The sequence below is a fragment of the Anopheles marshallii genome, chromosome 3 (assembly GCF_943734725.1).
Source record: "Anopheles marshallii chromosome 3, idAnoMarsDA_429_01, whole genome shotgun sequence".
Classification (NCBI taxonomy): Eukaryota; Metazoa; Arthropoda; class Insecta; order Diptera; family Culicidae; genus Anopheles; species Anopheles marshallii.
Window position 1 is genome coordinate 42,950,760 of NC_071327.1, and position 26,189 is coordinate 42,976,948.

Below are 26,189 nucleotides of genomic sequence, written 5' to 3' on the forward strand. Positions count from 1 at the left end.
CGAGAGTTATCGTGTTTGTTTATATTTGCCTAAAGCCGTTTTTTGAAGGCGTTCCGTATACATTAACGTCGCCTTCTATATGAGTGTATGGCAATTGTACCGCACTTCATATTAGGTAGCACCACATCGTTGATCCTACTTGGTTCCAGTAGGACAGCCACAAATTCTTTGCGAACATAAGTGGAAACTGCAAGTTAAAAGAACGAGGCTCGCATAACACTATTACTGTGTTAAATGGTAATGCATGCCAGAAAACCGCAACGTTTGCTAAGTGATGGGTAAATTTCGATTTTTTATTTCTTCCAGCTTTAGAAAAGTTTGCTATTTTTTTTCTCATTACTGCTTCATATAATACATGCATCGTTATTTGACAGTCGGCATAAAAACATTAAAACATCATTACTCTACGTAATAAGGAAAAGTGAATTAACTTCTATTTCCTTTAACCATAGAGTCGTTTCCTTGATCTTACCTTGTTGTCAGTTTTGTATGCAACACAGCTCAGGAGTCGGCGACGGTCAGTCAGAGAAAATACAATTTTCTTTGTACTGACCTATCGCAGCACTTAAGCACAATCTTGTTTCATTTAGTTTAAGTGGTAGACTTGAGAAAAATGGTTATGTAGAATGTTTTATTAATTCCCTTTTTTTCTTCAAATCTTTCAGCTATCACCAGTCTCATCAGTATCAGGTATTAATTTTGTATGTTTATATGGACAAAAAATTAGCGTTATTCGTACTTGGAGGCCATGAAATTAGGAAATACGAAAGATCTTCGCTAAAAAATATTTGCATCGTGTGTTTGTTAGCATCTAAAGCGTTGAATCTTAAACTGTCGAGAAATCCATAACAATGTTTTTTTTTCTTAAATCTTTTAGCAATAATGTTGATGTTGATTGTTTGTTAATTGTTTATTTAGCAAATTTTATTAGTCTAGCAGTAGTAGTAGCGCATATTTATTGATAGCTTTAGTTTTACAATTTTAATGTGTTATTGGTACCGCTCTTTAGACCTTAATTCAATATGTTGTAGTTAGTCTTATGTTAGTCTAGTCTAAATAGTCTAATTAGTCTAAAATTTATGACTTTTAAATTCGTCAAAATTATATATCTAAATTAAATGGGGCGTACAACAATAGATTAAACACAATAATGATAAAGATTTCGCATAACTACGTTCATTGCATTATTAGTTCATGCATGCTGTAGTACGTGCCTGACACAGGGATTAGATGGATCAATTGTACTGTTGATTTCTGCTTCAAACTCACATTGTCTTAGGCCCAATCCGTTGTAGTATTCCTTAATAATTGGTTGTTTTTTGCAGAAGTTATTTTGTGTTTTAAAGATTCTTACAGTATGTTTACATGGCTATCTGCCGTTCAAGAACCTACCACAAGTGAATGTTGCATTGTTTCCGTACGATTCCTCCTTTTAGAATGCCTTACCCCGAAACTTATGTTGTTTATTGTGAAAAGCAGATAAACTATTGGTATTGCATGATACAATCTTCGATTATAATTTTGGTTCCGAGTGTGAAGATTTTCTTGGGCAACTGCTGGTGTAACAATAAATCACTCAAATACCTTTCCGTACCAATTTGTAGCATTATTATTATGCAGCACAGACCTGTTGTGTACAGTACAGCACAGTTGATCAATGTGCTCAATCAAATAAGTTATGGTTAAGTGGCTTGGTAGATAAACCAGTAACCGTTTAAATGAAATTTCGATCTAGTTTGTGTACTAATCGATAAAATAAAATATAGTCGAAGAATCACCGTTTCGACACCAGTATCGTACTGGGATAACATCATGAGACAATCTAAGACTAGGAATGCTTTATTATTAACTTTTTGGTTTATGATTACGGGAAACATAAGACTAAAAAGGAAGAATCTGTGTTATTGAATTAATAAATTCTTATCTTGCATGCATCATGCAAGCAATTATCAAACTGGCAATAAAAAAGGTTTACGCAATGCTTGTACACGAATAGCTAACTAATTAATCGTAGGAAGTTAAAAAAAGATAATAATATTTTAATAAATTGTTAGTAATGTAGTGAGTAGTAATAATTAAAAACTAAAGTAATGTGTTAATGTATTGTAGTAAGGCCAAGCTTAATAGATAATGTTATAATAATAACATTTTTCATAGGGACTAGGAGTTGAAAATATAAACTCATTTATATAAACATTTCTCAGAATTCAAAATATGGTTCCTCTAAGCGGGATTATGATCGGGAGAATACTTCTCGATCCACCAGCTATGCTCGGGACCGAGACAATTCACCTACCGGAGGATCGTTAAATGGTAATACTTACCCATTTATTGCAATACTAGTTTTGTATAAAACATTATCCCTCATTAATGTATCTGCATTTGTTATTGTTTCGTAGATTCGCCTAGAGATCGAGAAAGAGAACGTGATCGTGACCGTGAAAGAGAACGAGAACGTGATCGTGATAGATATCAATCGTCAGGATACACAATGAGTAAGCTACGCGATAAGGAGCGGGATCGTGAATACAAAAAGGATAAATATTCGGGTTTGTTCAACATTTAATTATGAAACTCTTGCCTTAATGTATTTTTAATGAGTCTTATTTATAATTAACCATGCACAATTGATTTCAGATTGTTCCCGATCCCCCAAAAGAGGTCGTAGTGAACGAGATGTTGATCATCGTACGATACACGATAGGAGATTTAAAATGACGTCTTCGCTTTTGGATAAACGTGGAATATCTAATGATGATCGCGAGCGTGAAAGAGAACGTGAACGAATTGAACGCGACAGAGAACGTGAACGCGATCGCGATCGTTTACGTGAACGGGAACGTGATAGGGGAGGTAGTAGTAATGCGACAACTGGCAATGCTGCTAGCAGTAACAGCATTGGTGTTCTTGGTAGTATTTCTGCGACCATAATTGCCGGGGCTCTTAACAGTGGTAATGTTGGTAGCAACATGCTTAGCGCTTGTGCGAACATTACTGCAGGGAATGCAAACAGCAACGTAGGCGGAAGTAACATTTCTGCCAATAGTGTAAATCAAAGCAGTGACCGAGACCGTGTAAGCCGTGTCGGAGATTGGAGCGAACATGTAAGCTCATCTGGTAAGAAGTACTATTATAACTGCAAAACAGAAGTTTCACAATGGGAAAAGCCGCGCGAATGGATTGAGAAAGAGAGGTACAGTAATGGGCAACAAAAATGCAACTACAAAGATGCAAACATGTGTTGTTTGTGAGTATAGATATAATGGATTAAACAATATTTTTATTTCATATACGGTTTTAGCAGTCGTGTGCTAGGCAAAGATCAGCAGCGGGATTATCGCGAAAAGGAGCGAGAACGTGAGAAAGAGCGGGGAGGTGAACGTGAACGAGATGAACGCTATTCATCGGCAATTGTGAATCGTTCGTCCGCTTTAGCTTATGGAAAGCATTCCGGCAGCAGTAGTAGTAGCAGTAGCAAAAATAATTCTCGAGGGCGATGGCAACATCATGAATCTTCACTATCCTCTCATAGAAGGCGAACTTTTGAGGACGAAACCCCGGATATGGATATTAGTCCTGGTGATTCGACGCCTACGTCCGAAGCTAGTTACTCGCATTCGAGTACACCTACAGCTGGTCTTACGCAAGTAGGGTCCCAGCATTCACAGACAAACCATAGTATGGTGGGAGGTAATACTAGTACTCATACATCAACGATTGCTGTAACGAGTAGTGGAACACCGCTGTCTTCGTCTGTAGTTGCATCGAACAACAACAACATTAGTAACAATAACAGCGTCCTAGCGGAGGGGGCAAACCACAATCTACCGGTCCATTTGCCAAGAATGCTGGCAAATTCTGCAGTAAGCCAAATTGGATTAACAAACAATACACCGTTAACGTTAAATCAACAACTACAACACAATGCTACACCTTCATCAAATTCGTCATCATCATCGTCATCTGGCGCCAGTATATCATCCCCGTCTTTGCATCACACTGCTCATAGTTCCGGTACTGCTTCTTCTGCATTATCTGGTGTACAAGCATGCCCAGTGGATGCAGGATTGCTAAGTTCTAACACTCCGGGGCCGCCATCATCGATAGCGGTATGTGCATAAGTTTGTTTAATTTATTTCGCATTGTCTACCATTAATACATATATTTTTGTGCTTCATGCAGCCTTCACTACAACAAAATGTGTCACTTTCGTTAACACAGCAGCAGGGGTCTACACTTGTACAACAGATGCCTCAGGCGCAACAGCAACCGCTATATTCTCAACAGTTAGTTCAATCCTCCATCCAGGTGTCGTCTGCAGGCAGTGGGACATCCCTCAGTGTAACTACATCGTTAGCAGGATTGCCTAAAATTCTGTCTCAAATTACGGGCAACAAAGCTATTGAACATAACGACCTCAATCCACAGAAAGCATTGCAAACGATTAATAATGCGTTAATGATGCAGTCTCGGCAGCATAATCCTGGCACCGTGCACGATATGAGCGGCAACAGTTCAACATTGATTAATCTGAGGTAAGTCATACATTAAATGGGTTACTGCTATTAAATTGTAATACTACGATCTCGTTTGATCGTAATTGGACACTAAGGGTGAAACACTGATCAATCGCTCAAGAGCAAAATTGCGACACCTTAGTTAAAGCGTACTATGCGTAGTTATAGCGCAATCTAGCTAGCAGTGAACTAGAAAACGGCAACTTAAAAAACCGCCAAATGAACATAATATATGCAAAAATACACATGGCACATTTATTTTAAAATTCCTTAAAAGTTCAATATAATTTTGCCGAGGTCGGGGCACATTCAGTATTGCTAGTAACGAATTACGGTTAAAATTTATTTTGAACCAAGTTTACAACTTTTGCATGGAATGTAAACTAATTGAACTCTTTTAATATTTCCATTTGCAGAGATCATGCGTTACAGTCGCCATTGTACAATGTGTGTAATCTATCACATCCTGTCCACGCGACTTCGCTTTCCATTGGATCTGGAACTCATTTAAATCATAGTACACACCACAATCACTCTTCTAATAGTCACTGTAGCAATCAATCGAATATGATGCACAATATTGGATTAGTAGGATGCAGCAGCGGTAATGCAATTCATACAGGCGATGGACCCCCCACACCTACACAGGAGTTAGAATTACCGTTAGTAGATCATAGAAAATGTAAGTAAGCAGTTTGATTACATATATGTGTAAATTTCGCATTTAAATGTGTACAACCGTACCACTATGATGCACTTTTAAACGCTTAAAATTTTTCAACTAATTAATGTGCGCATTACATTTGAACTTTACAAATTTTTAGTAGATGGACTGGGGAGTACAGTAGTAACGACGACGACGACTAGTTCTGTGAGCAGTCTGCAAAGTGTCATGGCATCGTCTCAATGCGGTCGATCTCAGGGCCCAAATCTAACGCCTAGTTTAGCAAAATATTTCCGAGCCGATCTTATTTCTCACGTTACTGGATGGCCGTCAGAAATATTGGAAAAAACGGTAATTATAAATATTAGAAATAGTAAACAAATTATAGATAGCCCTGTTAATTGTTAAGATTACATTACTTTCCTTCTTTTACTTGGCAGATTCAAAAACTTTCCGAAGAGGCACATATTTTAGGCGATTTACAGTGCAGCAAAGTATCCGCTGAATTGAAATGTGCCAGAAGTTTAGTTAGGATAACCGAAATTACTGCAACTCTGCAAGAACAAAAGTAAGTGTCACCCTTTACGTTTGTATTTTATTTGCGTATCGTTTCGGTTCCTATTATTAGTATTAACTTGTGTTTGTATATAGTGTAATAATGCACATTTTAAAAATTTCTGGCTAAGTTGCGTTTATCACTATTAATGTTATTTGTATCTACACGTACCGACTATTTTTACATTCTTTACGTTTTATATTCATTTGTAATAATACATGTTGTTATGATATGATAAAATTACTCACTTATCCGGCGCTACAACCGCTTCGCGGTCATGGCCTACTGCAGGACCAATCTTCTAAACCGCTCACGTTCGAGCTCCTTCATCTGCCAATCCATTATCCCGGGACGAACTAAAAGGACTTTACGGGCTGGGTCGTCCGGTGTCATTCTCATGACATAACCCGCCCACCGGAGCCTGGCGAGTCTAATCCCCTGTACGCCAGTAAGTTCGTCGCACAGCTCGTAGAACTCGTCATTATAGCGGCTCCTCCACTGTCCTTCCACGCCGACGGGGCAAAAAAATCCATCTGAGCATCTTCCTCTCGAACGCGACTAAGAGGGTTTCATCAGTTTTGGACAAAGTCCATGTCTCAAAGGCATATGTGAGTACTGGAACTATATAGGTTCTATATAGTCCAAGCTATATAGTTCGTTCATCGCGACAGGTGTTTTGAGTGGAAAAGTTTCCTAAGCCTGTAGAATGACCAGTTGGCAGCCAGCACCATAGCGCAAGCTATTCCAACATCAATGTTATTGTTGGTGTTGACTTTTGACCCAAGATAGGTGAAACTTTGGACGACTTCAAAAGAGCGCTCACCTATATTTGTACGACACTTCTGCGTGAGTTATGATTTGTTGACAGGGTCGCTGATGGTGCCACTATTAACATGGGTTTTGCCTGGTTACTCTCCAACCTGAGGTTTTCTGCTGCCTGCTCAATCCTTTGGTAAGCATCCGTTACGTCGGAGAGCCGTAAACCAATGATGTCTATGCCATCAGCGTATGCCAGAGTCTGAACTTATAGAATTTATAGAAGATGGTACCCGAAGTTTCCATGGCCCTCTCTAGCGCTATTTTGAAGAGTAGACAAGCTAGCCCATCTCCTTGGCGCAGACCCTTGATGGTAGCAAAGGGCCCTGAAAATTTTCCATCCACCATCATCTGGCATGTGACATTGGTCATTGTCATTCGTACTAGTCTGGTAAGTTTAGCCGGGATTCCAAAAGAGCTCATTGCGTCGTAAAGTTTTACCCTAGTTATGCTGTCGTATGCAGCCTTGAATTCGATGAAGAAATGGAAGGATAACCATCCTTCCCGGGGGAGCATCAACACTCTCTAGGGTGATGTGTATAAATACATATCATTAGATGTAAATTTATCTTACAAATGATAACACATTATGTTTATTTAAGCTTTCTTTGTTTAATTTGCTAGGTAGTTTGGATGTTTATATATCCCTCTAGTTCCTTATTAATACTAATATAATGTAACTTCTTTTCTTTTCAGAATAATGTATCTACGGCAGCAAATCCGTAGACTAGAAGAATCCAAATCGGAAAACTCATTCATGTCATCAGATGATCTATAGCATATTGGTATGAATATTGAGCGCATGTTCAGTCGGATATAAGAGTGCAAAATGAGAAACCCGTGTATGCGATTGAAAAATTGTAATTAAATTAAGCAAAATTTTAATGTAAGTAACAATAAGCACTCAGAAACCATAACAATGAAAACATTCAGCTGATGTGCTTATAAATATACAAAAACTACATTAGAAGCAGGTGTTGTATCTAAAAACATATTGAACTGTGTCGAGCTGACAAGAGAAATGTATGTGTACCATGTGATAGGTCATCACGTAGCGGGAATATATACACTCAAGTCTCTATAAGGTATTGTGTCTCAAAGATAGCAAGTCTCCCTAAGATGAACATTTTTAGTCCCTTCATTTTCAATACATTTTTTGTCTCTCAAAGCTGCAAAGTCTCCCTAACATGACATTCTCTAAGCTGCACATGAAGTTTCTAAACCAATGTCTCTCTAACCGTGCATCTACTCCTAACGGTTTTCCAAAGTACGATGGCCAACGTACCTGTTATTTTGGTCTCCCATAAATCGTGGGAAGCTCCCAACGTACCTGGTAGCGTACCCAGCCCCATGGTAAATGACAGGTACGTTGGCAAACGTACCTGTGAACACCGCTAGGTGCACGGTAAGATAGCGGTCCCTACAGCTTGTAGGTTAGAGAGACTTGGCTGTATGTTATAACTTGTTTAAAACCATGTTCCTTGTCCTACATGTACGGAAATGTACTGTGTCCTTTAAACGCACGTGTCCTACAGAGTCCGTACAATAAGCTACTCCTAAAAGTACTTGTTAAATGTATGACACATTTCATGTAAGAAGCTTTCTACTCTGAACTACTGACGATTGTTGTGTGCTAAATGGTTATGCCGATATTTCAAAGTGAACGCTGGCAATCTGCATTCTCGTAAGTTACTCATTCGCACACAGGTGGTCTACTATGTTGTAGATTAAAGGTGATATTATATTGAAGTAGCAGAAAGAAGATATTTCATTTCCCACATGTATTTATCCGCAATACATTTAATTAACAGTAGTTTTTAGATTTTAAAAAATGTTATTATTCCATTATCATGACATTTGAATCCGATATTTTTAAATATCTTAGAGATAGAATCATACATCTAAGTCCATTGCCGAGATAATCGAGACCATCTCCAGAAAACCAATGTTGGCATTAAAACGTAAATAGTTCGTAACTAGGTATCACAGTAACATCCGTAAATATAAACGAATTTACTAACCTGCATGCTTCTCGGGTTATCTTTGCATGAAGCAGTAACCTACCTGTGAAATAATTTCCATCTACAACTCTGATAGGCTAATATTGAAATTTTACAAATCATACGTATTTATGCTCCGGGCTGTCAAAGAAATAGGCATTTATTTATTTTTACACATTACATAATTTTCGTTCTATTAATGTTTTTTCATCTGTTCTCTATTACTTTTTTCCATTTCGCATTCGGAACGGGATGCCTATTCTTTGCAATCGATGATGTTTTTCCTACGAACCACAAACATAAATGTATTACATAATGCTCCTGTTGTATGACATGTTGAACAAACTACCTTACTTACCATTTGCATCGAAATGATGTAATGAGAACTATGTTGCAAAATGTTCCACCATTTAATGGTATTTGTAGTTACGGTGATGCTTCAGCTTACCGTAGTTAATAGTGTAGAAAAACACCATTCCACCGACGATAACTTGGAAGAATGGAGCGATACCAGTTCGTTTAGGCTGCACATACTTGTGCTGCCATCTCCAAAAGGTGCGACTGAAAACTCCAGCTAAGGCGCGCGGGTTTTTATCGCGCCGGCCAAACCATGAGCCAAGTTCGCTAAGTTTCACCTGACCGAAGGGAGTATCGGGTTTTCCGTAAAAGCGTGCCGGATCGTAAGGTCCATGCACCTTCGGATTATATTCCGCAGGATAATCACCGATAGCCATGTTGTTTTTCCCTTTTCACAACCTCTGTGTTGCAACCCTGGAAAGATGAAAGTTTAGCGAAAGGGAGGAGAGATCATTGAGCAATTTAACGATTAATATGTTCACACACATCCATTTATCAAAAGCATTTAAAAGAACTCACTTTTTCACAGAGTTACGGCTTTTCGCAGCACGGCGATCGAAGTTTTTCAGCAGAGTAATCAGAGGTTGTCAAAGAATAGATTTCGAAATGTGGATCATTTTGACATTTCACACAGAATCAATACATATGACATATTCCATGGGTACCATTTTCGATCAGATGCTGACATTTAAGGAACCATTTCAGTAATCAATATTTATGCGTACACTCGATTGAATACTGGTAACAATTTTACATTGTGCATTATCGTCCAGGTGCAGAATAGTAAATGGTTCATTAATTTACGAAAATCCGGATTGATAGTTCAGGATACATATTTTAAATGGGTCCATACCTGGTTACTACAAACCTCGTTCTCTGTCATAATCTTATGTCAGTTTGTTTTGTGTCGAGACGCCTCTTCTTTCGTGATTTTGCCGTGTGCGCGCTTTTAAGAAAAAATTGTGGTTTTGCAAACACTGTTCGGTTAACTAAAGAATTCAGCAGACATTTCATTATAATGTCGAAACATAAAGTTTCCCTCGAATGGAAAAAGCGAGTTAAAACGGAGTATGTGAAAATTCGACAGAGTAAGCGTCATAAAAAAGTGGATGATGTACGCTCAGCGTGGAATCGGAACAGGTAGCGTCGATCGAGGTTCATGTTAGGCAATAGCCATAAAGACACCGAAATAGCTAATAATATACACACATATTTGGTTTGCAGGCAATCATTATTAGGTATGCTAGTTGCGGACAATGGTTCCTGGTTGTCAACAAATGCAACATGGGTCCAATGCGAAGTGGAACAACTGCCACATGTCCACTGCATGAAGAAAGCGGAAGTGATAGACCAGGAGGGCATTCATCAAAATGTACCGATACGAGTAGTCAATGCAGTAACAACAATTCCAACCATGTATACGTGGGCTCCAACGCAACAGAATTTTATGGTGGAAGATGAAACGGTCCTGCACAACATACCGTATATGGGCGACGAAGTTCTCGATAAGGATGGTTCATTCATTGAAGAGCTTATAAAAAACTATGACGGCAAGGTGCACGGTGACAAAGAGGACAGCATTGATGATGCCATGTTTGTCGAGTTAGTGCACACGTTGATGCAGTACACAAATAAGCCTGCTACTGGAGATGAACCCAAGGAACCCACCAATGTTAAAGGACCGACAGGAGAAAAATCGACGATTGTTAATGTTGACCAACCCGCTGGAAAAGCCGTACCTAGAAAAGGGGGAAGAGACAAAGAACCGGAAGACAAGTATGGCGGTACAGAAGCAAACCCGAATGAGCAAACCATATCGTCCGATTTGAATGAACGAATGCAACGACCGAGAAGGAACGGTGCAAACGTGAAAGCGTTTCCACCAGCAATAATATTTCAAGCTATAAGTTCACAATTTCCAGAAAATGGAACAGGAGAAGAACTAAGGGATAAGTACATTGAACTAACAGAACGTGTAGATCCAGAAAGACCGCCGGAATGCACACCAAACATCGACGGACCAAGGGCGGAATCTGTGTCGCGAGAACAAACGCTCCATTCCTACCATACACTTTTTTGTAGACGTTGCTTTAAGTACGATTGTTTTTTACACCGTAAGTATTAGAGATTACCTGCAGAAGAACAATGGTTGCTATTGAACAATTTATTTATGTTATAAGACACAAAATGGTTTTCTACCAACATAATACATCCTTGTAGTCAGCCGTTGGGATGTGTGATTTTTTTATTACGTTATTACTATTAGATAGAGACGGCCCGGTGGCTTGATGGTAGCGGCGCTGGTCTTCACACGAACCTGACCGGACCAAAATCCCATCCGGGTCAATCCCCCGTAGCAAGGACCGACTATCCGGCTACGCGGTAGAATAAGTTTATACGGCCAGGCCGTTCTAACGAAAAAAAACTACTAGATAGATATTAGTAACGATGAAGGTATTAGGTAGAAAGACAATTAACCAGGTCCCATAGTACCGAGTTAGTTTTGTAGGAAAATCATTACCTGTGAGATTTATGCGCCTGTACTCACAACCGATCAAAACATTTTTTTAAGTTTGACTTTTTACGCACTACCTTTCTGATGATAACAGGTTTGCAAGCTTGCCATCCTGGTCCTAACCTCCAGCGACGTCGGTGGCCGGAACTGAAGGCCCCGGGCAAACCATGCAGTGACGCGTGTTATTTGCTGTTGGTAAGCTGTCTATAGATATCACGCTGCTCAATGGAAAGTTGTAAATTTCTTCTGTGCTTACATACTTACTTTTGCAACAGGATGGCATAAAGGAGCAGCTGTGTTCGGACAATAACAGCAAATCGCCTGCAATGATGGACTCTGGAAATGAGGCATGTTCTGAAGATAGCAACGATAGCAGCCACTACAGTAAGGACGCGACGTTTGTAAAGTCGGCCAAAAATGGAAACAATCTGTTCGAAATATTCGACGCTAAAGACACAGAATGGAATGGTTCAGATAAATCGTTCTTCCGTACGTTGCAAAAAACCTATCTGAACAACTACTGTGCCATTGCCGAGGCAATGTTGGTGAAAACTTGCCAACAGGTGTATCACTTCGCGCAACAGGAAGCGGCCGGATTTCTACCGATTGAGCTTAATAAGGACAGTACTCCACCAAGGAAGAAGAAGAAGAAGCATCGTCTTTGGTCGGTACATTGTCGTAAGATTCAGCTGCGCAAAGAGTCGAGCTCGAATCACGTGTACAATTATTCGCCTTGCGATCATCCGGGCCAGTGCGATGCAAACTGCCCTTGTTACAGTGCACAGAACTTCTGTGAAAAATTCTGTAACTGTAGTAGTGACTGCCAAAATCGATTTCCGGGATGTCGTTGCAAGGCACAGTGCAATACTAAGCAGTGTCCATGCTATTTAGCTGTGCGCGAATGTGATCCTGACCTTTGCCAGACGTGTGGAGCAGAGCATTATGAAATTGGCAAAATTACCTGCAAAAACGTGAGCGTGCAGAGAGCTTTGCGTAAGTATCAGGATCAAGCTGTTGAATTTGTAGCAAGTGGGATAATAGTTGTATCGGTTTGTTTCATATTGCAGATAAACACTTGCTGATGGCTCCATCTGATGTGGCTGGTTGGGGGATTTTCCTGAAAGAAAGTGCACAGAAAAACGAATTCATTTCAGAATACTGCGGAGAAATAATATCGCAGGACGAAGCTGATAGGCGTGGGAAAGTGTATGATAAATACATGTGTAGTTTTCTTTTCAATTTGAATAATGGTAAGTGGAAATGGATGCCTTCTGCCTAGTTGTTGAATACATACAGCAAGTGCAATACCGTAGCTAACTCTCATGATTTCCTTTTCCAGATTTCGTTGTCGATGCCACTAGGAAGGGTAACAAGATACGATTTGCCAATCATTCTATCAACCCAAACTGCTACGCTAAAGTGATGATGGTAAACGGCGATCATCGTATTGGCATATTTGCGAAACGTGCTATTCAACCTGGGGAGGAACTTTTCTTCGATTACCGTTACGGGCCAACGGAACAGCTAAAGTTTGTAGGTATTGAACGTGAAATGGAGTTTCTTTAAGTGTGCTATGGGATAGAAACCTTAGCAATACGTATCGAACATCAGCGGTGGATGATGATTTCTACTGGACGGTTTTCTCGGCCGTTTAGCAACAGGTCAGGTTAAGTGCAACCAATTGTAAACTGTGGACCTTACATCTTTGATGCTTATGTATTTTCATTGTACCTAAATTAAAGCACCTGCCTCAGAGATTGTACTAAAAATTGGTAGTATCAACCATTAGGTTGGCATGCATTCTTCAATGAGCTATAGTTTTTTTTTTTTGAAAATAGATATAAAAGAGCATAAGTTTAGCACTAACTGCTTTCAAAAAGTGTTTATTCTGGATAGATTGGAACGAATTTAGTTAATGAAAGGTTTGGATTTTTCCGTTTTTTATTGTGATGTCCCGGACAAATAAGGAACTGCAGTACTGTCTTGCTTTTATATATAAAAGGAGAATTATCACCAATTTGGATGCCTCACAGGGCCGATTAGTCCGCTTACCTTTAATGTTACCATTAAAGTAACAAATTTTTGTTAAAAGAATGGCCTTTGACTAGTACTACCATGCATTTAATTTTGGTCATCAGGATTATACACCAGATACGTGAAATTATAAAAAGCACTTAATAGTATAATTGTAATTACATTGAATTTTATAAAAATATACTAAAAATAGAATACGATATACGAAACTTACGCCTCTTGGACACGGATTCGGATTCTCGGAAGATAGTCGGAAGAATTTCTTCCCTGAATTTTTTATTTCCTGCGATCCTTCGACTGGTATTTGCGACGTTGAATGTCAACATCGTTCATAAGTGGTACTATAAGCTGCAGAAGCTAGAGTATACGCAAAACCAGGAAAATTAGCAGAAAAGGCAAAAGGATAAGAGGGTAGGGACGAAACAGAGGAATAAGACAGAAGAAAGTTACTATTGAAAAGCTACCAGACTAAATGAGGATGACAGACGACAACGAAAGGAAGACAGAGAGATGACGTACTCAAAATATACAATAAAAACTGCCGGGACCGAACTATAAAAGGATCTCTAGAGTTAAAGTAGGTACGGCGCGCTGTTACGTGGACGAAGGGACCGGGTGAGACATTATCATTAGTTAAAAGAAGGATGGTGTGTCGGTAACACCAAGAAGTAAGCCGGTGATAAAAACTACTTGAGCATGGGAACGTCTAGATTCCAGTGAGGGAAGATCCAGAATTTGGCACCGAGGGGTAGATCGGCATAGTAGCAACCAAGAAGGCATCTCATAGCAATGCGTATAAATAGTATTTGCTGCCTCTCACGACACAGCAGAAGGAAAAAGAATTCGCATGTAATTGGATAAAGGAGCAGTCTGATTTGAGGTCATCTGTAAAGTGTAAAGGATGGACGGATATTTCGATGGAATGTTTCAAGCGGTCGGATTAGTTAGGTAGCTGGACGTTAGAACGGACTGGCCGTATCGACTTATTTCACCACGTAGCCGGATAGTAAGTCTTTGCTACGGGGGATTGGTCCGGTCCGTTCATGCGAAGACCGGCACCGCTACCATCATGCCACCGGCCCGGCCCGGCCGCTAGGACTCAGCTACTACTCAGATGGGCATTTCACACATCTCCGAGTAGGTACTATTATATTATTCGACAAGATTTTTGTTCGGAAGGTTGGCCTTTACAATCGAAAAGTTTAGCTTTTATTGTATCATAAGATCGCTTAAGATGTCTTCACACTGGTAGTTATTACATTCGACAGTTTCCACGTCCTGAAGTGTGGTTAAAATAGCTCGTTCCATATCCAATAAAATAGTCGGTTTTTTGTACTGCAAAAATAAAATAAATGTGAATACAGATCAAATTATACGCATAGCAGATATATGTTCGTAATGATAATTTCTTTTTCTGTTAAGTTTTGTTATGCATACCGTTATTATAAGAGTACAGTTTTTGTGAACCATTGCCAAACTGTCCTGGCTTGGAATGATATTGCACCTTTTTAATTCCGGCACTTCTATTTTCTTGAAATATTTCTTGTTTGAAGTTCTAACAGTAATCGTTGCATCGTTTTCCCCACATGTTACGGTGTAGGTAGAAATAGGATATGGTAAATTTCTGATTCTCCATTCGAGAGCATTCCGCGTAACCCTTTTCGATAGCATTGGCTCTGAACAGGATTCCCTCAGTATTAGTTCATTTTCTTTCAATCCCACAGGTATTGAATCGCCCAGTTCAATTAACCATTCTTCTTTCTGCAATAAAGCAGTTTTGTTTTTCCAAGCTCGCCTTAACACCACTCCGGTATCGGTACTGTATTCTTCGGCCATTTGCCTACCATCTGGAAATCGATAGTGAACTTTTCGTACATTTCCCTGAATGATGGATGATTTTTCGGCACTTTTAATCAATGCCAGCCAATCTATATACGACATGTTGATAAATTTTCACGCTAGAGTAATCACAATATCTATGTAAGCAAGAATCCGCTTCCACACCGGTTACCTAAAGTATAAAATTCTGTTAAATATACATCTTACTTGAAATGAAATATGATATCAAGTGCTTACTGTCTAGCTTCCTATTGGCGAATAATTGTGTTTACTCTTTTAATTGATTTTGTTCGAGAATGAGGAAGTTTGTTTACAAAGCAACAACATGGCCACATCTAGGTCTTTTTCTTCTTATATGCGAGCTATTCCTGCGGTATGACTGGGGAACCAACTTCCTGAGCTTTCCCTAGTTACTCCGCAGTTTTGAGCCTAAGGACCTCTTATTTACAATAGGGCCGGCAGCTAATGGCCAATAACCTTTTTTTCCTGTTGCTCACAATTTATTTGTAGACTGTTTTGCTCGTTTGGTATTTTTGGTATCACAGTCTGACGTTCATTACGTTTATGGTGCATGTTTTTGGTGTACAGGCATTACCTCTGTACGTCACTTTCGGAGGGCCTTATTTCGGACTTGCTCGGACCAGAGCCGTTGGCTTCATCTACTAGAATTTTTTGCTTACTAGCTTACAGAAACTAGAGAGAACTAGAAAGTTAAAAAGGTATTTGGTGTATTAATGTTATCACTGTTCTAATAATACTTGCATTTTTTTACGAAACGTTCCTAAAAATGTCTTTATTTCTTGTCGGATGCTTTCCTCGTTGCAAGCTAAACTCAGCACAGTGAAATATGTTGTAAGTGTTGGAGATAGGCAATTCCTACCCCTCAACTTATCTCTTAACCTAGTTTGGCAGATACAGGGTTTTACACTTTAGTTTTGACTGCCAGCGCACATTTTTTTATGCGCCGCACTCGATTTCTTGTCGCCGGCGCACAGTTTTGATTGCAAGCACCGGATTTTTGAACGGGAGATATTATTTATTAATATTTAATAACCTTGAGAAATAAAAATTATTATGAACCTTGGGAGAAGCATCAGAGCTGTCAATATGCATTGTACTGATAGATCTTCTTCTCCGTACGCCTAATCGTGCACCTTGTAATTGTTCTAATCGGTGTACTTTTAGCGATTTTGTGCCACCAGGGTTGTTTATATGCAATATTGTTTGTTTTTTAGGTACTTGGTATTTTTTGTGTGCAAAATAAATTTAATAAATTATTAGAAGTTTTGTAAAACATGTATTGGGTTACGTATTTGTATTGTAGTATTGTATTGTATTGTATTGTATTGTAGTATTGTGCTAAAATCACTCCCTGCATATAAACAACTAATTCAAACTCAACCCAATCTTTCACAAGGGGGGTTATAAACATGCCGCCGAAAAGCTGCCAAGAGTCAGGCTGATGAAATTAAATGCTCCCAGTACTTGGAAGTTTCGAATGGAGTTGCTTCTGATTCGAGAAGAAATATGGTATATGATCGTTGACCCAAAACCGGAATCACCACCGGAGAAATGGGTCAAGGATGACCGCAAGGCGCGTGCCACGATGGGGCTTTGCATAGAGGATAACCAAGCCAATCTGGTTAAAAACATACCTTCGGCAAAAGAGTTTTGGGAAAAATTACGTGCGTTTCACGAGAAGACGACTGCAACGTCGCGAGTGTCGGTTCTAGGCAAAATATGTGACATGAAGCTGATCGTGGGTGGCGACATGGAAAACCATTTAATGGAACTCGAGAGTTTATTCGACAAACTCACAATAGCGGGTCTGGTGCTTCAACCAGAGCTACGAGTTGCAATGATTCACTGGAGCTTGTCGGAGTCATCTGGTGGGCTGGTGACTGCATTGGATAGTCGTCCAGATTCAGAGTTAACGGTGGAAGTCAGGCAACACTAGCGAACCAAAGGCCATGAAAGGTTACGTGAAACAAAGCCACAAAGCAGTGTGTTATAAGTGCGGTAAGCCGGGTCATTTGAAATGAAACTGCCGTTTCAAGGAACTGAAACAAAATGGCTCCCGCGCTGAGTGTAACAGTATGTGTTTCTTGTCTGGTTCATATCAGACAAATGGGTGGCTGATCGAGAGTTGTGCCAGTTGCCACATGACCAGTGATAGGAAATTATTCGAAAAGTTTGTTCAACAAAAGGGACCTAGCGTCGCTTTGGCCGACGGGAACATTATCGAAGCAAGTGGTAGTGGTTATGGAACGGTGGATTGTGTTGGTGCAAATGGTGGCATCATGATATACAAGTGACATCATCTTCAAATCTAATGGGTGTGAAATCAGTGATACGAATATTAAGCCAATGTTCAGATGCGAGCGTACAAATTGCTTGTTTGCGCTGAGATTAATTGCAGTATCCAAAATGGCCGCGAAAAAGACACACAACACAAATTGCAAGCACTTGTGGCATCTGCGATTTGGTCATCGTGGCTCGTCCGTCATCTCGAAGATATCGAATGAAGAATTGGCTACCGTAATGAAAATCGCGGACTGTGGTATTCAGGAATCCTGTGAAATTTGCATCGAGGGAAAATCAGCGAGAATTCATTTCCAAAGGCATCGGAAATAAAATCGACAAAAGTGTTGCATTTAGTTCACACAGATCTCTGTGGTCCGATGCGGACAACAACACCAGGAGGGAAGCGGTATGTCATGTCTATGATAGATGATTTTTCCCGTTTTACGTTCGTTTATTGGCTAGAGAAGAAGTCTGACGCTGCAGAGAAAATCAAAGAGTATTTAGGGGGTTATTCCGTAGTTCGGAGCCCTTATTTTATTCCTCCTTCCTTCTTTTTTGGGACTTAGCCACTCTTCGGTCCTCCTTGGGGTTGCAGCGAGATGTTCGTCGGTTGACGGGGAAACGATAACTAGTAGAAGGATTTTCTTGTCGAAGTGTTGAACGATAACTAGCAGAAGGTCTTCCTCGTCGGAGATCGGAGCGATAACTACTTTTCCTTCGGACATGCCACCGCTTTTATACTGTGCTGGCCATGTCTCAAACTTTCCTGTCTCCTTACAATTCGTGTTTGATCCTGTCTGTTTATCGTTTGTTCGCCTATTCTTTCGTTCCTCTCATACAAACAAGGATCTTATTGTTCTAGCTTTACCGGTTGTCTAGTTTGGGTTTACCTAGGAAAAAAGAACTCATTGTATTCGTCTTGTCCAGGCAAAAACTTCCCAACTAGCAATTTGGTTAGTACCCTCTTTTTTGCCTAGGTGGCGCTTTTTCGTGTCTTAGCTAATTAACAGGTTGGCTGATAAGTCCCCGGTCTAACAAAGAAAAACACATTTTTTTGTCAAAATTCGATTTTATTATTCAACATAGTTCCCTTCAAGAGCGATACAACGATTATAACGACCTTCCAATTTTTTGATACTATTTTGGTAGTACTCCTTCGGTTTTGCCTCAAAATAGGCCTCAGTTTCGGCGACCACCTCTTCATTGCAGCTGTAGGGTACGGCCTACTCCGGAGAGAATTTTTGGTATTGGAAGAGGATGGGAGAGGTGAGAGGAGTGGTCGTTGGACACGCCGAACTGACCGCCCTGGATAGAGAGGAAATATGGATGGCCGTTGGACACGCCGAACAGACCGTCCTGGGAAGAAGGAAGGAGGAAAGGGTACGAGAGTGGTTGTTGGACACGCCGAACTAACCAAACCGCAAGAGGGAGGAAGGAGGAACCAAAAATACTAGCAAAGATATATAAATACACCGGGGAACGTGTATGAGTGTCTGTAAGTCGCTACCCGCCAAAGACTCCTTACAGATTCAAACACTAGGTGTTTTAAAGGATGTAGAATTCAAAATAAACTCAGTCTCCAAATCTTTGCTTTCTATTTCTCTGTTTTTTATTTAATTCGCATGGTCTACCCACTGACCATGGTAGTGCGTTAGTAGCGATACATTACATGCAAATTTCTAACTTTTTGAACCCAACTAGCAATTCTTACATTGAAAACCTTCCAACTGTTTTCTTTAAAGGTGTCGAATCCGACACATAGATGGCGCGACTGTACTAATGAATACGAATACTGAACATTCTGCCACCTTAAAATTGACCAATTTTAATTTCTCCTTTCTAATGTCGGAAGTACGCATATTTTTAGAATGTTTCTCGTCGTTGTGGTGCCTTTACTTGTACGCAATGTAACTACTCTAACACGCCCGTCCTTTCCTGGATGGCATTCAACAATACGTGCCATCGGCCACCGAGTGGATGGTACGTTATCCTCTTTGATAAGAACGAGAGCGCCAGGGATGATTAATTCCTTTCCAGGATTCAGCCATTTGGTACGAGTTTGGAGTTGTTGAAGATATTCACGGTGCCATCGATCCCAGAAACTTCTCATCAGTTGCTGCACGTGTCGCCAATGGTTCAGTCGATGCTCGGGAATATGTGTGACATCAACGTCCGGAATCTGATGTAGCGATGATCCAATCAAAAAATGACCTGGAGTGAGCGCCGTTAGATCCGTGGTGTCGTCATTCATCGGGGTGATGGGTCGAGAGTTCAAACAACACTCGATCTCGACCAGAAGAGTTGCCATGTCCTCGAACGACAGCGTTGATGATCCCAATACTCGCAACAGGTGGTGTTTAGTCGATCGAACAGCTGCTTCCCACAATCCTCCGAAGTGAGGAGCTCTAGGCGGGATGAACTTCCAAGTGATTCCCCTTTCTAAAGTCCACGTCTTTATGGCATGTTGATGATCTGAGGAATGAAAAAGTTTGTACAAATCATACAACACGTGTTGCGCGCCTTTGAAGTTGGTCGCGTTATCTGAGTGGATTTCGGATGGAATACCACGTCGAGATATGAATCGTCGCAATGCTGATAGAAAGGCCTCTGTTGTTAAGTTGGACACTAGCTCGATATGTACGGCTCGGGTCACAAAGCAGACAAAAATAGCTACATACGCCTTTGTGGCTACGGCTCGACGATGAGGACCCTTTACCATTACTGGTCCACAGTAATCTATTCCAGTTATAGAGAATGGGCGTGCTGCTTGAACTCTTCCAGCTGGTAAGTCTGCCATTATCGTTTCTGTAGATGTTGGGCGAGCACGAAAGCACGTATGACACTGATGGTAAACCTTTCGAGCCACATTTCGTCCTCCAATAATCCAGTACCGTTGACGGCTGTAACTCAGCATGAGCTGTGGTCCTCCATGGAGTAAGGAGAGATGAAAATGTTGCATGAGCAAGTTGGCTAATGGGTGACCATTTGGAACCAAAAGAGGATGTTTCATATCTTCATGTAGTGAAGAATGCTCCAAACGACCTCCTACTCGTATGATGTCATCTGATCCTAGTTTTGGATGAAGCCACTTTAATTTTGATGAAGCGGAGACTGGCTTGTTTCGTTGTAGCATTTGTATCTCGGTGCTGAAGCTATCGCGTTGAGCAAGTCTACACAAAGCATCTTCAGCTTCCCTCAGATCTTTTGTGGTCAATCCTTTGCTGTGATATGAACGACGTTTAGCGCAACGGTTCATGAATTGACAACAGTAAGCGATGATTCTTCGCAACTTGGAAAAGGATGAGTATAGACTGAAGATAGGGTTAGGTGTAAAGTTTGTTACCGTACATGCGACCGTGGATGCTCGTTGTTCTGCTTGTATGTCTTCAGTACTTGCTGTAGGGGATGAATTGGGCCAGTTCTCCTTGGGCTGGTAAATCCATGGTGGTCCCTGCCACCATAGGGAATTTTTTAGAAGGTCAAGACTCAAACACCCTCGTGAGGCCACATCAGCCGGGTTATCGATTCCGGGTATGTGACGCCAAGTACATCCTTCAGTATTTTGTTGTATTTGTGAAACCCTGTTCGCAACAAATGGTTTCCAATTATTCGGAAGAGCTCGAAGCCAGTGAATTACAACCATTGAATCAGTCCAAAAAACTGTAGGAGCCGTTATTGGTACTGATTTCCGTAGCCGTTCATACAACTGACTCGCCAAATGGGCTGCGCACAACTCTAATCTTGGAATGGAGTGTTTGCTCTTCAGTGGAGTAACCTTGGTTTTGGATACAAATAAATGCATGGTTACCTTTCCAGTGGCGTCTTCGTTGCGAATATAACAGCAGGCGGCATATCCCTTTTCGGAAGCATCGCAAAAGAAATGAAGCTGCTTGTTTACCGATGTTCGGCCAACCGCTACTCGAGGAATTTGAACACTTTGCAAATGTTCCAACTGAGACTGAAACTTCATCCATTCAATCTGCATCGAAACAGGAAGTTCATCTTTCCATCCCAATGGCTGAGCCTTTTCGTTGGTGAGACTCCAGACTCGTTGCATGAATTGCTTTGCCATGGCTTTAACAGGGTCAATTATTCCTAGTGGGTCGTATATTCTAGCTATGCATGAAAGGACCTTGGTTTTGGTGATGGCTTCAATTGTCTTGGGAATGTTGAACTTAAAACGTAGTGTGTCAGATGATGGATCCCAAACGAGCCCGAGCGTGGCCAAAGCTCCTTCACTGTCAATGCTTGAAAACGGACTGGTTGCCAGATTTTGCTCTTCAATTTCTGAAAGTATTACAGGTTCATTAGATGCCCATTTTCGTATAGCAAATCCTGCTTTGTTGCATAGCTGTTCCATCTGGTGTTGCAAAATGTGAGCTGCTGTAGTTGTTTCTTCACCGGATACGAAGTCGTCTACGTAGAAATCACGAAAACGGGTTGCAGCAATAGGAAATTCTTCAGCATGATCTTCGAAGACTTGTTTTAACGATCTAATTGCTAGGAATGGAGCCGATGCTGTTCCGTAGGTTACAGTGTTCAATTCATATTCTTGAATAGGATCATCTGGAGATTTGCGCCATAATATTCGTTGTAGAGATCGATCCTCAGGATGTACCCAAACCTGTCTATACATCTTGGCCACATCTGCTGTAACAGCTACAATCTGTGTTCGAAATCGTAGAAGAATTGAAAAGGCGTCTTCTTGGATGGTTGGCCCAACCATCAACGTATCATTTAATGATACTCCAGATGTAGTGGCACTTGATGCGTCGAATACAATTCGACATTTGGTGGTGGTGCTGTCAGCTTTGAAAACTGGATGGTGTGGGAGATAATATGTTTCCTTTGCTGCGTCGATGGTTTCTACTTTACTCATGTGACCCAAGCGTAGGTACTCATCCATGAATTCAGTATATGCGCTCCGAGTATCTGGATCTCGTTGCAATCGACGCTCGATCGCTAAAAACCGTCGTAAAGCTATTGGTTTAGACTCACCTAGAGTTCCAACTGAATCAGGTTTGCGCGGAAGTCGTACCACATATTTACCATCATCATCTCGTGTGGACGTTTTGGTATAGTGTTCTTCACACAGCCGCTCCTCTACGCTCCAGCTTGGAGAATCACTGATATCTTCAATGGAAAAGAATCTTTTCAGTAGATTATCGATGTTAGTAGATTGCATTGCAACAGCGCACATGGTTGTGGTCGAGGGAAGGACTGTTGCAATTCCACTAACTATCCATCCAAATTTGGTTGCTTGTAATGTAGGTAGTCCAGCTCCCAATGATATTCGTCCATTCTCAAGAAGATCGAAGAAATATTCCGCTCCCAGAATCATGTCAATACCGCTAGCAATATTGAACGACGGATCAGCCAACACACATTCTTTGGGTACCTTCCATTCACGAACATCAAACGATTCTCGCGGCATATCTATTGCTGGCTTCGAGAGTAGTAAAAACTCTACTACGGTTGAAAATGATGACAATCGGGAACAGATTGTTGCGTGAACTTTATGCTTTACGTTGGTGCCTGTGCTGCCACCAATCCCTGTCAGAGGGATATCAACCGATTGACATGGTAATCGCAATAACTGTGCCAACCTACCAGTTATAAAATTAGCTTGAGAACCACTATCAAGTAATGCTCTTGCTTGAGTTTTAGTTCCATACTCGTCTATTATATATAGCAGGACTGTTGAAAGTAATACAGTCGTAGTTGTCACATTATTCACACTGAATGCCACGGCACCAGAGCTTGGTTCGGTAGATGTTTGAGTTGGTAAGCTATTCACTTGGGTTGGTTTGGCACTTGATTCTCCATGCACCAATGTATGGTGTTTGTGCCGACATATACGGCATGTCCATTTCGATGTGCATCTTTGTGTCTGATGGCCTACACCAAGACAATTAAAACAGAGCTTTAATTCAATAAGTTTTGCCCTTTTGGCTGCATTGGACAATTCTAAGAATGCCGAGCATTTATGAATATGATGCGGTTCTTTGCACATAACACAAGTGGGCGAGGTTTTAACAACTGCAGCGGTGTATGCCTTGGCACTTGATGATTTGCCTCTAACTTCAGGCACACACTGTTCTAGGACTTCACATTGTCGTAGAATGAATTCCATGGTAGAATTCAGCTCAGGAAAGTCACCAGCTTTAATTGTACGTTCCCATAATTTCCGAGTTTCCATGTCAAGGCAGGACACTAAAATGTGCGTTATTATCAGATTACTAGTATTATCGATAGGTTTGTTCATAAACCGTAACCCATCCACGTGGGATTTACATTTTTCCATAAGATCTCGTAAGCTTTTTGCTGATTCTTTTTGAACAGGTTTCAACTGCAGTAGTCCACTGATGTGCTTGTCCACGATTACTCGTGGATTTTCGAATCGATTTTCTAAGATTTCCCAAGCACTTTGGAAATTGTTGTTGCTTATGATGCTTGCATTGAGAATGCCTGCCGCACTGCCTGTCAAAGCGTTATTAAGATGATGTAATTTCACTGCATCTGATACATTGGACCGTTTCATCAGGTCGCAAAATATTGCCTTGAATTTGGGCCATTGTTCATATTGACCATCAAATTTAGGAATGGGAATCGATAGCTGCGGTTGTGATGTCGTAGCAACCTCTCTACTTGTAGTCGGTTGCACATCAAATGCCTCCAATTGTGCGGCAGTGGTGAGATATGCTGATTGGAAAGCTTCACCTTCTTCGATGTCATTATCTAAACCTTCTGGAAGCAATTCGATGATTTCTTGCATGATTGATCTTTGCTCATGCTTCATTTCCTCAAGCGTTTTTAAATATATTCGAGAAGCACCGCTTGGTAATGATGAAGTTTGCACGTCTGCCTTCATCTTCGACAATCTTCTTTGCACCGCCTTATGCTTAATGCGAGCTACTATTACCGCAGTAGGTATAACTTGTGATGGAGCACTTACTGCTGAAGCATCTATAATTTCTTCAAGAAATCCTTTGACGGATTCATCTTCCTTCGTTGGTGAATGTGTGATCGGCATTATGATATCTGGATGACACTAACAGGTTTGATGCACTTGAAGAATCGGGAATATGACACTTCCCCACACTACGATGAACCCTGGAGATTTTTGGACGATGATACACGTGAAGGGTTACCACGACGGCCCCTTGCTCTGTGATGTACACGGGAGGGTTACAACGACGGCCCCTCGCTCTGCGACGCACACTGGAGGGTTATCACGACGGCCCCTCGCTCTGCGATGTACACTGGAGGGTTACCACGACGGCCCCTCGCTCTGCGATGTACACTGGAGGGTTACCACGACGGCCCCTTGCTCTGCGATGCACACTGGAGGGTTACCACGACGGCCCCTCGCTCTGCGATGTACACTGGAGGGTTACCACGACGGCCCCTCGCTCTACGACGCACACTGGAGGGTTATCACGACGGCCCCTCGCTCTGCGATGTACACTGGAGGGTTACCACGACGGCCCCTCGCTGATGTGACGAACACTGATGACGGGTTAACCAAGCGATCTCCTTGTTGCTCGCCGAACACTCGTAGTTTGATGCCTTGGCACCTTGTTCACGATTACTTAAGGGTTAACACGCTTTTTATTCGACACGCGGTTTACTTGCGAACTATCCGGTTTACTTGCGAGGCGCGAACTATCCGGTTTACTTGCGAGGCGCGAATTATCCGGTTTACTTGCGAAGCGCGAATTATCCGGTTCGAAGGACCAAAATGTAGGGTACGGCCTACTCCGGAGAGAATTTTTGGTATTGGAAGAGGATGGGAGAGGTGAGAGGAGTGGTCGTTGGACACGCCGAACTGACCGCCCTGGATAGAGAGGAAATATGGATGGCCGTTGGACACGCCGAACAGACCGTCCTGGGAAGAAGGAAGGAGGAAAGGGTACGAGAGTGGTTGTTGGACACGCCGAACTAACCAAACCGCAAGAGGGAGGAAGGAGGAACCAAAAATACTAGCAAAGATATATAAATACACCGGGGAACGTGTATGAGTGTCTGTAAGTCGCTACCCGCCAAGGACTCCTTACAGATTCAAACACTAGGTGTTTTAAAGGATGTAGAATTCAAAATAAACTCAGTCTCCAAATCTTTGCTTTCTATTTCTCTGTTTTTTATTTAATTCGCATGGTCTACCCACTGACCATGGTAGTGCGTTAGTAGCGATACATTACATGCAAATTTCTAACTTTTTGAACCCAACTAGCAATTCTTACATTGAAAACCTTCCAACTGTTTTCTTTAAAGGTGTCGAATCCGACACATAGATGGCGCGACTGTACTAATGAATACGAATACTGAACAGCAGCCAAATTTTTTCCCTGCGAGCATCCTTTTGAGGTCTGAGAACAAGAAAAAGTCGCTGGGGGCCAGATCTGGAGAATACGGTGGGTGGGGAAGCAATTCGAAGCCCAATTCATGAATTTTTGCCATCGTTCTCAATGACTTGTGGCACGGTGCGTTGTCTTGGTGGAACAACACTTTTTTCTTCTTCATATGGGTTGCTTCAAAAGTTGCTTGACAAAAGACGCTCTGTCTCACAAACTAATTGACATACAGA

General features: G+C 41.2%; 4 protein-coding genes across 4 annotated transcripts; 2 read left to right on the plus strand and 2 right to left on the minus strand.

The window, feature by feature from the left end:
- The first annotated feature begins 234 nt into the window (after window positions 1-234).
- LOC128711399 (WW domain-containing adapter protein with coiled-coil homolog) lies at window positions 235-7,331 on the plus strand. The gene is made up of 11 exons (XM_053806269.1): window positions 235-278; window positions 666-690; window positions 2,205-2,313; window positions 2,400-2,549; window positions 2,638-3,193; window positions 3,305-4,109; window positions 4,183-4,535; window positions 4,934-5,199; window positions 5,342-5,532; window positions 5,622-5,749; window positions 7,250-7,331. The coding sequence occupies exons 1-11, from the start codon at window positions 235-237 to the stop codon at window positions 7,329-7,331; spliced, it is 2,709 nt and encodes a 902-aa protein (XP_053662244.1).
- A 1,632-nt stretch (window positions 7,332-8,963) lies between these two features.
- On the minus strand, window positions 8,964-9,287 carry LOC128715352 (putative ATP synthase subunit f, mitochondrial). The gene has a single exon (XM_053810235.1). The coding sequence runs from the start codon at window positions 9,285-9,287 to the stop codon at window positions 8,964-8,966; it is 324 nt and encodes a 107-aa protein (XP_053666210.1).
- A 641-nt stretch (window positions 9,288-9,928) lies between these two features.
- On the plus strand, window positions 9,929-12,991 carry LOC128715350 (histone-lysine N-methyltransferase E(z)). Its single transcript, XM_053810233.1, is given in 6 exon segments — window positions 9,929-10,071; window positions 10,135-11,024; window positions 11,520-11,620; window positions 11,701-12,418; window positions 12,493-12,675; window positions 12,765-12,991. Coding segments are annotated over 6 exon segments (2,262 nt in total).
- A 1,677-nt stretch (window positions 12,992-14,668) lies between these two features.
- LOC128715351 (protein DPCD) lies at window positions 14,669-15,400 on the minus strand. The gene is made up of 2 exons (XM_053810234.1): window positions 14,897-15,400; window positions 14,669-14,794 (listed from the first exon to the last, which is right to left on the minus strand). The coding sequence occupies exons 1-2, from the start codon at window positions 15,398-15,400 to the stop codon at window positions 14,669-14,671; spliced, it is 630 nt and encodes a 209-aa protein (XP_053666209.1).
- Between the last annotated feature and the right edge of the window lie 10,789 nt (window positions 15,401-26,189).

Bases quoted from the DNA above. Each gene is read 5' to 3' on its own strand.
- LOC128715352 (XM_053810235.1), bottom strand. From the start codon at position 9,287: ATGGCTATCGGTGATTATCCTGCGGAATATAATCCGAAGGTGCATGGA.
- LOC128715351 (XM_053810234.1), bottom strand. From the start codon at position 15,400: ATGTCGTATATAGATTGGCTGGCATTGATTAAAAGTGCCGAAAAATCA. The intron at 14,795-14,896 runs GTATGCATAACA...TTATTTTTGCAG, and splicing joins ACTGTACTCTTATAATAACG to TACAAAAAACCGACTATTTT.
- LOC128711399 (XM_053806269.1), top strand. From the start codon at position 235: ATGGTAATGCATGCCAGAAAACCGCAACGTTTGCTAAGTGATGG. The intron at 3,194-3,304 runs GTACAGTAATGG...CGGTTTTAGCAG, and splicing joins GAATGGATTGAGAAAGAGAG to TCGTGTGCTAGGCAAAGATC. The intron at 4,110-4,182 runs GTATGTGCATAA...TGCTTCATGCAG, and splicing joins GGCCGCCATCATCGATAGCG to CCTTCACTACAACAAAATGT.